The sequence below is a fragment of the Mizuhopecten yessoensis genome, unplaced genomic scaffold (assembly GCF_002113885.1).
Source record: "Mizuhopecten yessoensis strain PY_sf001 unplaced genomic scaffold, ASM211388v2 scaffold10759, whole genome shotgun sequence".
Taxonomy (NCBI): Eukaryota; Metazoa; Mollusca; class Bivalvia; order Pectinida; family Pectinidae; genus Mizuhopecten; species Mizuhopecten yessoensis.
Window position 1 is genome coordinate 549,870 of NW_018408707.1, and position 15,266 is coordinate 565,135.

Genomic DNA, 15,266 nt, shown 5'->3' on the forward strand with positions numbered 1-15,266 from the left:
TTTTAATAAAACATGCAAATTTATTAATTTCAATTTTCAACAATAACAAATTAATTAATGAAATTTCAACAATCATGCATAAAACTTTCATCAACATAATTTAAAAATGAGTCACAACCATACATGATCACTCAGATGTTTGACTTCAGTATCTGTCGTCAAGAGTCTGGGGGATACAGCTTTACTAAGTGTTCTTGATTGGCTGGATAGCTGGTTACTGGGCAACATCTGTGTTTGTTCACATATTCAAATATACAGGGGTAGCAGAACACATACCTAAAACAGAAAAGAAGATTTTCAACACAGCTCTCAAGTATATACATGTATATAAACTTTATTTATTTTACAACAATTATGAAACAATTTATTTCAAATGATATCAATCACTCTTGTTGGCCCGGATGTTAGCATGCAGGGGTTCTTAATGTAGAAAGAAACAGGAGTACCTGGAGAAAACCTACATGGTCGGGCAGGTGACCCCATATCTTTTCACGTCCGATCGGGGGAATGGAACCCCGGCCACCTTGGTGAAAGGCAATCGCGCTATCCACTGCGCCACCCGACCAGCTCTCAAGTAATTAAAGAAAGAACCCAGACACTAATAAAGTTATAATAACAGCCACCTCTTATGATCATGCAGTGGGATATAAGGGGTCAATTCATTATTTCAGGTCACTGAACCTGTAGTGAAGAACACAGTGACTAACACTGAACCTGCAGTGAAGAACACAGTGACTAAACACAGAGTTTGATAGCTCTCAATTTAATAACCTTTTTTAAAAGGGGAGAAAAGAATCCAGGTTTTCAGACCCAAACAAGTGCAAGGCAGTACATGATCATTTATAAATAATCTACATCAATCAGTTACTGTCCTTCTTCAGCCATGTAACCTGCATAAACTAAACCCTGTATAATTTGGAAACCTGTATAATTAAACAGACTTTTAAATCTGCTGACTATAAATATTGCTGTTTAGATGGAACTTGTGTTTTCCAAAATCTTGTCTATTCTAAAAAGGGTCTGGTATCAATGTGTTTCAATTTGAACAGGTCTCATATGACTTTGTGATGGAAAATTGGTAAGATTATTTTTGAGATGACTTACAGATTTCATTACTCTTTCAATCAAACAATGTAAACAACATAAAAAACATTCCATTATCATTCTTTCTTTTAAGAATCAAATTGTGAAAGAATCACATTTATCTTTATGACTGTGTAAAAACACATGTTCAGTACCAAAGTGATTATTGGGGTGAAGAAAATTTAAATAGCGCATAAATTATGTGCACTTCATTGTCTTCAATCTATCTGCTTTAGAGACAAAATTTTGTTCAACAAACCATTCAAGAGTTGGAGGGGATTTTTATATAAATTTGCCATCCATCAGCTTTTTGTTGAAAACAAGCTCAACGCTGACAAAATATTAAAATCACTGTCATTATGCCATGTAACTGATAAGTATAACATAAAGGCAATGTTCTAACTATTGGGTTAATTTATATGGAGTCAGTTATGTATGGCTTAGAATTAAGGAGTTAGCTCCCTTGGCATGTAACTCTATTGCAATTTACACCTAGACATTACCTAAATAATTTATTTAGACAATATATTGCAAAAACAAAACAAATCAAATTAAATCAAATCCAGCCCTGTTTTTTATCATTACATTCTTCAAACAACATTAATCAATTACAAACTTGAAAAAAATCCTAAAACAAATATGCCTAGTTTTACAGCTGAATATAGGCTGTTTTTCCATGAAGGGAAAATGAGGAGTTTCTTCCCAATTTCAATAAAAAAAAAAATGCTATATTTTCCAAATTTATGTAGGAGCAGGCTGTTTTAAAATTTAGGAAGAAATCACACATTGAATCAAGTAACTTACCCCGACACTGACAGGGCAGTGTCATTGGTCCTTGTCCTCAGACACACTGGACAGACATTATATGGGGGTGTGGTCAGGTCTGTATCACACTAAAATAGTAATATTTACATTAATAGATAACTAAATTTTCACAATATGTTTATTTTCAAGTACAATGTACCAGAAATTAGTGTACATCACAAATTTTAGATATATCACAAATATTTATTTATTTTCAGACATATCAAAAGAAGGTTTATATTTAATTCTATATACATTATTACCAGTTTCATATATTTAAATGATTGCATTAAAGCAAGCCAATGGTTGATAGACCTATCAAAGGTAGATAAATCTACATGTCACTCAAATATGACTTATCATTATAAGTCAATAATAATTGTACATAACCAAAAAATGTAGTAATTATATCATACATGTAAGTCAACTTACAAAAGGAATGGAAACAATTATTTTCACTTATATCATTAAATTCATATACTTCCTGTTTACAGTAAGAAAAAAAAAACAGAAAAAGGAATGCTTGTGATGCACATTTATATATAAATTCACACAAAGTAATTAGAAACATTAAAATTATTATTAAATTAAGAAAAAACATGGCCCCGAACATCTTTTAGGACAAACTCATTGTAGCTAAGACTACACAGATACACAGATTGTATCAAAGACTAACCTTTGGAGCATCTGGGACAGGAAGTGACATCAACATTGGGGCGTTAGAGTCGCTGATGTACCACCAGTCCAGGAACTGTAGGAAGAACACGCCCACAGATAGTCCCGTGGACAAGGAGGTGGCCGTCAAGTTTAGAGCCCGCTCACCAATGTACCCAAGTCGTGCAGATGTGCTTTAACAGAGAGTAATTACTATTGTAAAAAAAAAAAAAAAAAAAAAAAAAGAAAGTGAGGGGAAGCTCACAGAAAATATGTTGAGGAGTTCATGAGATATCTTGTACATGTTTGAACTTTTACCATGACCTTTGAACCTCTAACCTTGACCAATGACAACTAAGATCTGATGAGGTGAAGAACTTGATACTACCTGGAACAATAATATGGTTTAAAATTAACTGAATGTGTTTAGGGGTTCAGGAGATATCTTGTACATGTTCGATATTTTATCATGTCTTTTGAACATTTAACCTTGACCAGTGACCAGCAAAGTGTAACAGAGCCCTTACTATATGACATACCCACTGTAAAACATACAGCAGAAAGTTACAAAGAGTTTCATGTAATGCAAATCTCCAACAAAAAAATCACATCATTCCAGCTAAAGCCAAAACGAATTTGTGTTTTTCTTGTTCTGGCCACATCTGATATCTTTTACCTATCTCACAACTTTTTATGAGTGATTAATATAAGTTGAAATAACTTGTTTCTTCATTTTTGTAAAATAAATAGTTTTTATTTACGTAGAACATTTTATGGCTAATTTTCAAAAAGTGATGGTTAACTTTTTACTGAAGTCACCCAAACATATTTTTTGGAAAACTTAAATAATTAACTTTAACTTTATATTGTTTTGCTTTTTTCAATTAAAGAGCCCCTGCCAAACATAGACATCCTAGTCATGTCCAGTACATTCAGTAAAACAAATCTTTGCATAAACCTGGGTAGTAAGACATATTCTTTAACAATACAATACCTAGCAGTGTTCCAGTCTATAGGTGAGCTAGCTGTGGGAGTGAGGTCGTCCTCCTGTACGTGAGTGAGCTCAACCCCTGCTAGGCGTACAAAGGGTGTGTGCCACCTTCCCCTCCCAAACATGTAAGCTAACTGATACCACAACACAGTGCCCTCCCACGTCATGTGGATGTAGGGGTAGACACCTACAAACGCCTTCGACACACTCGCAACAAGGCTGTGCTGAAAATATATTGAACACAGTGAATTAGATGAACATGACTTTATCAAAATAATGCTGTGTGAATTTAGCTGAATATACATCTACAAATGTCTTTGACAAAGCTGTCAACCCTCCCTCATTTGGAAAGAGACTCCCTCATTTTGACCAAAATTTACCAATCTCCCTCGAAACTCATTCAAGTCCAAACTCACACAAACTCAAAATCTACATCCTGTGGTCAAATAATCTACTAAGTTCTGCAGGGTTTGAGTAAAAACTCTTAACAGGTGTGTATGAATCAAATGAATGCTTTTTGGAGTTATTTTGATACATAAAAAGGGAAAGATAAATTGAGCAAAGCAGTTTCAGTTGTGTTTCAAGCACTTTCTTCATTATTGGGAATGTGGAATGAGGGAGATCTCCCTCATTGGAGGTTTCAGAGGTCGACACTTATGGTTAGACATACTTCCAGCAACGCTGTGCTGAAAGTATAAATAACATCTAGGTAGTGGACCATATGTACACCACTTGTACAACTGTTGTGTGAAATTTCGGGGTATGCAAAAAACAAAATGCTGTTACCAGACAGCCACACTGTATTGAAATCAACATTATACATTTGTACTTCATATCTACATTTGCATAATTTTATCTTTGGGATACTCATCATGGATTAACACAAAAGGTGCAAGAAGGGTGTAGAACATAGATGTGGCATTTTTGAATACCGTAGTGTTGAAGTACAAATGTATAACTTTGATTTCAGTACAGTGTGGCTGAGAGTCTGTTAACGGCATTGTTTTATGCATACCCCGAAATTCCATACACAATGGGGTCCCCTTATATATATATAACTAATGCAGGCTTAATCTGTATATGTATAATCTGTATAAGTTTTTTTGACATATTTCATATTTATGCTAAGAGAACTGATTCAGTGCTAGGTAATATTCAGAATCACACAAACAACCATACCTGGGGGTTGCTGCCAATGTTAAATTTATGCCTCATCTCTTCAAACTTTTCATCCAGCTTATGTTTGATGTAAGGTATCAAAGCCTGAAAAAAAATCAGAATCATACAAATGCAATAAAATTACATTAGGTACCAGTAGCCGTTCATTATAAAACAATTCAGCAAAGTTATTCAACTTACCTGTAAGCCTATTTAATATTTACACAAACGTTGTCTTCTTTTTTCTATTATTATTTTTGGTCTGAATGACTGAGGATGATCCTATTTAAACACAAACATGTGTATATGTGTATTTTATTTCTATAAAAGAAAAAATGCATTTCATTGTGTTTGATCTTGTCCGCTCTCTGCACCCCTGGAAAATGTCATAGCAAAATTGAAGGCACAAAGATAGCTGTTAGATTGGTCTCGGGTGTCAAAAACTGACCAATTGCTAGGCTGATACCTGTCCTTTGGAGATTACAAAGGAGCGACATTCGACTTCAAAGTCAATCATTTTTTACCATTAATAGACAGCGAGAATCTTTTGATGTACATCAAAGGATCAAACTAGTCTCCTTGTCTCATAAACAAGGTCGCACACACTGAGCCTTCAATTTTGCTAATAATGACATATTCCTGGGGTGCAGAGCACGTAAGTGAGTGTAACCCTAGGAGTATTCTGTGAGTTGATGCTGTTTGACGGCCCTTCACAGTATTCCAGTAAATGTAAAAATGTATCGAGGATGGATCTTGAATGAATGATCCTAATACCTACCAGGCAGATAAGAGATTTCAACAGGATCTCTGGAGGAAGTTTATCACCACTACTAGATCCTGATAAAGGCACTCGTTTGATCCCATAGAAATTCTCAGCAAAGGAGGAACCTGTATAAAAAGAATTTAATTAATAAAATGGTGAAAATGTGTTACCTGGTATGATACAACAGTCTACCCGAGGGTGGTCAGTTAGCTCAATACATAGTGCTCTCACCCTTCACTATATAAACACTACCAAAAGAAATCACATTTATAGAATAATTGTAGTGGAAATGGACTGGATTTCAATCTTCGGCAACCAGAAAGCTCAATTGGTAGAGCGTCCATCTCGAGTTCGGAGGATCCCGGGTTCAAACCCAAGTCAGGCCGTGCATTTTTCCACTGCTGTTATAAGTTTGGTGCCCAACAAAATATACCCACAGAAGGCTGTATAGGGTCTTGTGTGTCTTTGAGATCAATGACTTTGTTTAAGGAGGGAGGAATGTAGCAAAACTGGACTGGGTCGATCATCGGCAACAAGATAGCTCAATTGACAAAGCATCCTTCTAGAGTTTGGAGGGTCCTGTTACAGGATAATGAATGCAATGGGATCATTGCCATTTTGACACTTCTCCAGTCTTGCATGATACAAGGCCATTTAAGAATTATATCTATCTATCTATCTATCTATATGTTATACTCCGCAGAATCCAAAATGGCTTTAATGCAGAGATGGCAAAGCAAATATATAGGTGATGTCAGACAATCCAAAGAATACTGTTTGTACTTATAATTACATAATAGAAACTTCAATACTGCTCTCTGCACCCCTGGAATATGTCATAGCAAAATTGAAGGTATGCAGCTAGATATTTAATTGGTTTCAGGTAAAAAAAAAAGCCTGACCAATCGCTTGGCCGATACCTGTCCTTTGAAGATTACAGAGGATCAAAACCTGACTACAAAGCCAGTTATTTTTACAAGTTATTTTTTATGCAATCGCGATATTCTTTTGATGTGTATACATAAAAGGTTAGAACTAGTCTCATCCACAAGGTGACACACACGGAGCCTTTAATTTCGCTATGACATATTCCAGGGGTACAGAGAGCGAAAGTGAGCGTTACCCCTGGAGTATCGAGGATGTTCTGTTCAATGCTTATGAGACATGTGTCATACCTGATTATAGTAGTCAACTGTGAGCATCATATTGAACTTTCTCAAACTGACAGCTTGATAGACAATTGTTGACTCTCATTTTGGCCTTGAGCAACATTTTGGCTGTCAATTTCAACCAAACATTTGTTCTCAAATCCAGTCAAGATAAATACAGTGTGAAAAACAAGTCCAATTGTGGTTCAATTTTAAGGTATTGTGAGCATGGAAAACTACGGCATTGTTATAATGGGTGGTCGGGTGGTGCAGCGGATAACGCACTTGTCTTTCACTTAGGTGGCTGGGGTTCCATGCCACTACCGGACCTGAAAAGGTATAGGATCACCTACCTGACCACGCAGGTTTTCTCTGGGTACTCCAGTTTCATCCCACATTAAAACCCTCTGTGCTAACAACTGGTCCAACAAGAGTGATTAATTTAAGTTATATAACTTGTTTCATAATCGTTGTAAAATAAGTTTGTAGTTTAAGATATTTTAAGAAGACTTACAGTGGTTACGAAGGTAGAAATTCTGAAGCACCAAGTCAAGTGTTGTGTAGATTTCATCATACCATCTTATCATCCAGCCAAACTTATCAGGTCTGCTTTCTGCTAATACCTGTAACACGTTATTTGTAATTCATGATAAGAATATATATAAAAAAACCATCAAAGTTATTTCGTTGCAATTCCAACCCAGACGATGCACGAAACACAATGCACAGAGACACAATCTTAATAGGACACCCGAGTGATTCAGGCGGCCTAAAACTGTGAAGTTCAGATATAATGTTGCCTGGTGCCTGAGTTTGTTTTGAAATAACAACACAGTAACCAAAAAGGATTATTATGAGCTAGGTAATGCACTGGTGATTAGTTGTCGCTCCTCTCAAAATTACACAAACTATTGATTAAAATGTAACCTGGGGAACATTCGCATATCCGGTTGAAACGGTTGAACCTATAAAGAAAATGACAGGTACAGATAGGTACAGATCTGGACCGAGGCTGACCTCAAGAAAATTTGGCACGTGTAGATTGAGGGGTCCAGACGTACCTGGCCGAAACTAAAATGCTGACTATTGCCAGTTTGCGTTATTTCTTTCTAAAACAATGTCAAGCCACATGTAGTTTTTAAGATACGTTATGTTATTCAGTAGACGCGTGAAAGAAGGGCATAATATTCTCGATACATTGTTTTTATTTTCCGAAACTGTGCATTTTTAGCTCTGCTTATAGAACGGTCCAAGTGCGTTCGTTTATCGTGGAATATTTCTGCGCCACCCTTTCAACCGGGATACGCGAATGTAGCCCTGCAAAATGGTTAAAGTGAAAGTGAATATATACATCCGAGTTATCTCCCCTACATTACCAATTGTGGACATGTTATAATTTTTTGAACGTAATTGATTAATAACTGCACATATGAAGACTCATAAATGCAACTTATTATTAAAGGTATACACAACAACATATCTAAAAGCATGATAAAGCAGTTCTGTAATGTTTGTTAAAAACTGTTGCACATGAGGAAAATCGCAACATAAGATAGTGCGAGAAAAAAACACCTTCACGGCGTGTTTCAAGGCTGGTCGAATAGTTGTCATCAAACTCTCTTGCGCTAAGACTTCAAAAATTGATGGTTTGGTCGTGAAAGAAGCCGAAGTGATGTGTGCTGCCCTTTCTGCCATGGTTGATAAATGTACAGAACAGCTAACATTTGTTGGACGTAGCAGTCTTCTGCTTCCGGTTTGTTACAAAGGTGAAGGTTATATGTCGGTTAGTGACGACGGAAGTGTTTAGGGTAAGCCAGCAATCCGCTTTATATCTGCAGCATCGGTTGTTTAAAAGACATTTATATGACATATGAATAACAACAACTATATCATGTATGCTTAATGTACGTAATTTCATATTTGTAAAGCATTTTGTTTGCTAAAATCCAAATTTCTCAATTTACACCGGCTACTTCCGGTTTGTAATGAAACGTCAAATCCTGATAGTAAACTGAATATTTGTATTCATAATAGGTATTTCATATACAATTGTTCTTATTTCATCACTTAAGTAGTTGGTTGATATAAACATTGTCTGTTTTTGTCGAAAGGAATTTGTATCTTCATTTCTTTTAATAAATATAAATATATTGATTAGTAACAACAATGACACGCCCCCTTCGACTGTATCGTCAGTTCTTTCTATAAATCTAAATATATATTGTTTCGTAACGAAAATGTCATGCCCCTTTCGATCCTGGGTCTATTGTTAACTACCTGTTGTATTATAGATTTGTAAGAGTACACATATACTCTATTTTGACTTTTGTAAACGACTTGCCATCCATATTTAGTTTTCAGTATTTGAAATCTTGATTCTGCTATTTACAGTTAAGTTATAGTTTGACCTCAATATGTTCACACAGAAGCCATTAGGCACTATACATATGGAAGGATACTATTTTTGACATGAACTTTGGAAGTTTGTATCTTTTAGACACTTTTAAAAACACTTTTACAATACTGAACAGTATAACAGGGGTGTATAATTCCGCTAGCTCAATGTCAAGGGCTAGTAGATTTTAGAGCAAGTTTCCTCTGGCCCTGACATCAGACTTCCATATTTTGACAGATTGATGTCTGGTGTCAAGCTTAATCAACGAAAAATAGGCAGTCTGGAATTCTTCTAAATAAGAATATTCTATTCCGGTTTTGATCCGCATCAGTACAGTTTGTTGATTAGTCATCACCCCACCCCCACCCTCATTAATTTGTATTGCCTTCAAAATGGTGTCGCTCCAGTGGGATATTTTGAAGGATTCAAAACTGAGGACTCTCCTGACGGAATGTATAGCAGCTCTTTGTGATAATAAGGGTAGTTTTGGATCAATAAATAATCCATTTATCGATATATGTTGGGTATTTGTTATGTCATAGTAGACTTTTGTTGTCAGCACCTAAAAACTTAGTGCCACGAAACAGTGTCGGAGAATTCCATGTTTTCTTTTAGAAGGGTGCTCTGGCCCCAAGCTAGCTTAGATAATGTAGCTTCTGAGGCTTGGTATTAATATTAATACTTGTATAACCACATACCAGACATCTACAGATGTACCTGTTTAAAGTCTGGATTCAGGGCCAGAGGAAACTCATGCTAGTAGATCTTCTGTTAGGGCTGGTGAAAATATAACTAACATTTGCTATCAAGATCTTGGTTAGACTAGAAGAATTTTCAAAATCTGCCAATGGGATGGAACTCTTCATACAAAATTATGTATTACTGTGGCTTACATATACGCAAACATGTTCCATGAAAGCATTTGTATTTGTTTGATTTCAGAATTTTCTTCATCAGAGGGCTAGCAACTGATTCAAGATGACAGATTCAAAGTATTTTACAACCACCAAAAAAGGTAAGAATTCATAGTGTTTCTGTCTAAAATTCTCTTTATTAAATTAATTTTAACTCACCCAAATTTGGCCCAAAAAAACCTACATGCTTTCCAGAGTAGAGTTCAAGGAATAGGTTCATGTACACCAAGTAAAACAGATCTCACTATATGTAAGACTGTCGTTAAATATTTACCTGTGAATTTCAGGTGAGATATTTGAGCTGAAGGCAGAGCTCCAAAGTGATAAGAAGGACAAGAAGAAGGAGGCAGTGAAGAAGGTCATCGCCAGTATGACAGTAGGCAAGGATGTCAGGTAAGAAATACTTTTCTCTCACCCTTCAAACGTGTGTCTCCCTTTTAAGTCGGAAAAGATCAGGTTGTCACCCCCAAGTGGGAGAAAAACAATCATCCCCTACCTTGAGGGTGTGACAGAGAAATCTCCAACCCCCGGGATGATATTCTCAAATGTCTTACCCTTGGTTTAGACAATCAAGAATATCACCCCTCGGATTGGAGACTGAATTTAAAGGTCCAAATCAGGAATCTCTCTCCTAAATAAGGAAGGTCAGCAAGTACAATTATATGTAAGAAAGACAGAGGCAGTGTTGTAAAAATGCTTTTCTAAAACTGTGGATTTTCCTTCTGATAGCCATTTTTCTCAGTTAAGTAAATCCTATCGGTAATTGTTGTAATTGAATATAAATCTTTCAAGCTATTTACCAACTAAATATGTGAGGCAATACATTTTCATAACATCAAAAATAGTTTTTGTTTTACATTTGCAGTGCCCTGTTTCCAGATGTTATCAATTGCATCCAGACAGACAACTTGGAGCTGAAGAAACTTGTGTATTTATACCTGATGAACTATGCCAAGAGTCAACCAGACATGGCCATCATGGCCGTCAACACATTTGTCAGGGTGAGATCATAATCTCTGGTTCCTGTTTGGATTAGTTTCAGAGTGATGACATACTCACATATTCCTACATTTTTGTGTTGGATGTCATCATCTTGTCTCGTTTCTAAACTTCTATTTGACACATTTCTTTGTCTGCACTGTCGTTATTACTTCTTTGCCCATATAAGATATAATTATATATAATTTAAATAGATGCTTTTCATAGCAGGAAAATTTTTGTATTTCAAAGCAGTTTGAATGTAAAGCAAATCCATTTCTCATGCTTCCAAAAGACAATTCTTAATGGAAATTCTGAAAAATGTATCGAAGAAAAGAAAAACGTTTAATATCAGGGTTTTATATTGATATAGAAAATCTATATACTGTACTACAATAGACATTTTATGTATTTTGAGGAAGTAATACAATTTATTGTTCTTCAAAATTACACAGGACTGTGAGGATCCTAATCCACTTATTCGAGCGCTGGCCGTGAGGACCATGGGGTGTATCCGTGTCGACAAGATCATTGACTATCTATGTCAGCCCCTGAGGAACTGTCTGAAGGACGAGGACCCATATGTGAGGAAGACAGCTGCCGTATGTGTGGCGAAGCTCCACGACATCAACGCTCAGCTGGTCGAGGATCAGGGCTTCCTCGATCTTCTGAAGGACATGCTGTCGGACTCTAACCCTATGGCAAGTAACACAATTACACTATAACGTCAAAATTTAGCCCCATTCCCAATGGGAAATAGTGCATTTTTTCCCCCCAAATCCCTTTTTAAATTTCCCACTTTTAAAAAATAATCTTGATTAACTGTCACAGGCCCACATGGTTATCATAAATGTGGAACCTAAACATTTTATGATAATGCATCTTCTTCACCTCAACATTAAAACATTAAAGTCCTTTAGTTTCATAGATCAAAAACAACTTCATTGATCAGAATAATTAAGGAGAAAAAGAATATTTATTTTCATATTAAAAAAGACCGAAAGAAGTTGAAATGAATTGTGTTTTATATAAAATTATTGGATATTTGAAAACAATTCCAGGTTGTGGCCAATGCTGTTGCGGCCATTACTGAGATTCTGGAGTCATCACCAACCGCTCAGCAGGTGCTCGTGATGAACGGCAACACCATTAACAAGCTCCTGACCGCTCTCAACGAGTGTACAGAGTAAGTAATTCAGTGACCTGGGGTCAACAAGCTCCTGACCACTCTCAATGAGTGTACAGAGTAAGTAAATATGTGACCTGGGGTCAACTAGCTTCTGACTGCTCTCAACGAGTGTAAAGAGTAAGTAAATCAGTGACCTTGGGTCAACTAGCTTCTGACCACTCAACAAGTGTACAGAATAAGTAAATCTGACAGTGACCGGTGGTCAACTAGCTTCTGACCTCTCTCAACAAGTGTACAGAGTAAGTAAATCAGTAACCTGGGGTCAACTACTGAACTAGCTTCTGACCGCTCTCAACAAGTGTACAGAGTAAGTAAATCGTGACCTTGGGTCAACAAGCTTCTGACCACTCAACAAGTGTACAGAGTAAGTAAGTCTGACAGTGACCTGTGGTCAACTAGCTTCTGACCACTCAACGAGTGTACAGAGTAAGTAAAACAGTGACCTTGGGTCAACTAGCTTCTGACCACTCTCAACAAGTGTAAAGAGTAAGTAAATCAGTGACCTTGGGTCAACTAGCTTCTGACCACTCAACAAGTGTACAGAGTAAGTAAATCTGACAGTGACCTGTGGTCAACTAGCTTCTGACCACTCAACGAGGGTACAGAGTAAGTAAATCAGTGACCTTGGGTCAACTAGCTTCTGACCAATCTCAACAAGTGTACAGAGTAAGTAAATCAGTGACCTGGGGTCAACTAGCTTCTGACCACTCAACAAGTGTACAGAGTAAGTAAATCAGTGACCTGTGGTCAACTAGCTTCTGACCACTCAACGAGTGTACAGAGTAAGTAAATCAGTGACCTTGGGTCAACTAGCTTCTGACCAATCTCACCAAGTGTACAGAGTAAGTAAATCAGTGACCTTGGGTCAACTTGCTACTGACCAATCTCAATAAGTGTACAGAGTAAGTAAATCAGTGACCTGTGGTCAACTAGCTTCTGACCACTCAACGAGTGTACAGAGTAAGTAAATCAGTGACCTGGGGTCAACTACTGAACTAGCTTCTGACCACTCTCAACGAGTGTACAGAGTAAGTAAAAAGTGTCCTGGGGTCAACTACTGAACTAGCCTCTGACCACTCAACGAGTGTACAGAGTAAGTAAATCAGTGACCTTGGGTCAACTAGCTTCTGACCACTCTCAACAAGTGTACAGAGTAAGTAAATCAGTAACCTTGGGTCAATCAGCCTCTGACCGCTCTCAACGAGTGTACAGAATAAGTAAATCAGTGACCTGGGGTCAACTAGCTTCTGACCACTCAACGAGTGTACAGAGTAAGTAAATCAGTGTCCTGGGGTCAACTACTGAACTAGCTTCTGACCACTCTCAACGAGTGTACAGAGTAAGTAAATCAGTGACCTTGGGTCAACTAACTTCTGACCACTCTCAACAAGTGTACAGAGTAAGTAAATTAGTAACCTTGGGTCAATCAGCCTCTGACCGCTCTCAACGAGTGTACAGAATAAGTAAATCAGTGACCTTGGGTCAACTAGCTTCTGACCACTCTCAACGAGTGTACAGAGTAAGTAAATCAGTAACCTTGGGTCAATCAGCCTCTGACCGCTCTCAACGAGTGTACAGAGTATATAAATCAGTGACTTGGGGTCAACCAGCTTCTGACCACTCTTAGTGAGTGTACATAGTAAGTAAAACAGTGACCTGGGGTCAACTAGCTTAATTCTGACCGCTCTCAATGAATGAACTTATGAAGAAAATAAGTGACCTCATATCAGCTAGCTTTTGAGAGCTCCCAATGAGTGTATTAAATTGAATTTATGTCTTGAATACCAAGTGGTTATTATAAACATGACCAAAACAAACAATTAATTGGTTATGTTTAGATAATTCACTGCTTTCCTGGTAAATTTTACAGGTGGGGCCAGGTATTTATCCTGGATGCCATCTCAAACTACACACCTAAGGATGACAAGGAGGCCCAGAGCATCTCTGAGAGAGTGACACCTCGTCTGGCCCACGCCAACGCCGCAGTCGTTCTGTCAGCTGTCAAGGTGAGAGTCTATTGATGCACATACTGTCATCACATAGTTTAGCAATAATATTAGCATTTTAACGCTTTTGCACTTATGCAGGTATCCGATTATGTTCATGTTGCAACACTGGGTCCCCACTTGTCATCCTCAATACTCTCAATTTAGCTCTCTGCACCTCTGGAATCATCCTCAATACTCCAGGGGTTACTCTCACTTTCGCTCTCTGGACCCCTGGAACATGTCATAGCTAAATTGAAGGCAGGTGGCTAGTTATTTGATTGGTCTCAGGTAAAAAAACAACTGACTGATCGCAAGGATGATACCTGTCCTTTGAAGATTACAGAGGAGCAACACTCGATTCGAGGATGATTCCAGGGGTGCAGAGAGTGAATGAGAGTAAGCCCTGGGGTATCGAGGGTGCCTGTTTGTTTACATTTATTCATATATTCTAAAAGCTAGTTGTGTGGCCCTCTTCAGATCAATTTTATAAAATATATCATCTAAAAGATTAAAACATTCTTATCTATCAAATACTATTTCCTTTTAGATCTCAGATGTTGCATCGGCTCCTTTTTTTTGAACGTCAGAATTTTTGAAGAGATTCTGGTGAAAAATAGCACTATTTTCCATCTGAAATGGAGTGAAAATGTCCCAGAATGACTCCAGAAAAAAACCTCTAGATATAAAAATAATATGTGAAAGACAAACTGATAACTTCTTATCAATGAAAAGATGAATATGTGCCCAGAATCTTACATAAATACCACTTCGAAATGACAGCCGCCTCAGTCGACCAATTCTCTTCTTTTAGAAATTACCATTATTTAAACTACTCCTAAATTGTGTACTATTTCATCATGACAGGTTGTGATGAAGTTCATGGAAATGCTGGAACCTAACGGTGAATATGTGTCCATGCTGGTTAAGAAACTAGCCCCACCCCTCGTCACCCTCCTGTCCGCGGAGCCCGAGATCCAGTACGTCGCTCTCCGTAACATCAACCTCATCGTCCAGAAGAGGTAGGCCACATCTGTTAAAATGATTCTCTCTCTATCATAGTAAAAAGTATACTGATCAAGATTTTAGAAAATCCTTTCACTATAAGTATTGTCCTGTATACTAGACAAGATTTTACAGACAACCTTCCCGCTAGTTTAGTATACTGGACGAAATTTAAGTGTTTTTATGCAAATGAATAGGA

At 37.2% G+C, this 15,266-nt stretch overlaps 2 protein-coding genes across 2 annotated transcripts in view; one reads left to right on the forward strand and one right to left on the reverse strand.

Moving 5' to 3' along the window:
• Positions 1-8,361, reverse strand: LOC110462195 (peroxisome assembly protein 12-like). The gene is made up of 8 exons (XM_021516040.1): positions 8,174-8,361; positions 7,116-7,224; positions 5,469-5,578; positions 4,712-4,795; positions 3,536-3,756; positions 2,564-2,735; positions 1,888-1,976; positions 1-276 (listed from the first exon to the last, which is right to left on the reverse strand). Exons 1-8 carry the CDS (start codon positions 8,294-8,296, stop codon positions 159-161), a joined length of 1,026 nt encoding a protein of 341 aa, XP_021371715.1. The 5' UTR covers positions 8,297-8,361; the 3' UTR covers positions 1-158.
• LOC110462194 (AP-1 complex subunit beta-1-like) overlaps positions 8,355-15,266 on the forward strand; it is a 20,985-nt gene continuing 14,073 nt past the window's right edge. Inside the window, exons 1-8 of the mRNA XM_021516039.1 lie at positions 8,355-8,409; positions 9,939-10,011; positions 10,198-10,303; positions 10,776-10,911; positions 11,344-11,589; positions 11,950-12,074; positions 13,948-14,083; positions 14,930-15,084. Of these exons, the coding sequence (XP_021371714.1) occupies positions 9,975-10,011; positions 10,198-10,303; positions 10,776-10,911; positions 11,344-11,589; positions 11,950-12,074; positions 13,948-14,083; positions 14,930-15,084 (941 nt within the window). The 5' untranslated portion in view covers positions 8,355-8,409; positions 9,939-9,974. The remainder of the gene's footprint in view (positions 8,410-9,938; positions 10,012-10,197; positions 10,304-10,775; positions 10,912-11,343; positions 11,590-11,949; positions 12,075-13,947; positions 14,084-14,929; positions 15,085-15,266) is intronic.

What these genes read in the sequence shown, in the direction of transcription:
- LOC110462195 (XM_021516040.1), bottom strand. Translation starts at nt 8,296, where the DNA reads ATGGCAGAAAGGGCAGCACACATCACTTCGGCTTCTTTCACGACCAAA. An exon ending in TTTCTACCTTCGTAACCACT is followed by an intron (nt 5,579 to 7,115) that starts GTAAGTCTTCTT and finishes CTTTTTATACAG; the next exon opens with GTTCCTCCTTTGCTGAGAAT. An exon ending in TGAAATCTCTTATCTGCCTG is followed by an intron (nt 4,796 to 5,468) that starts GTAGGTATTAGG and finishes ATTTTTTTTCAG; the next exon opens with GCTTTGATACCTTACATCAA.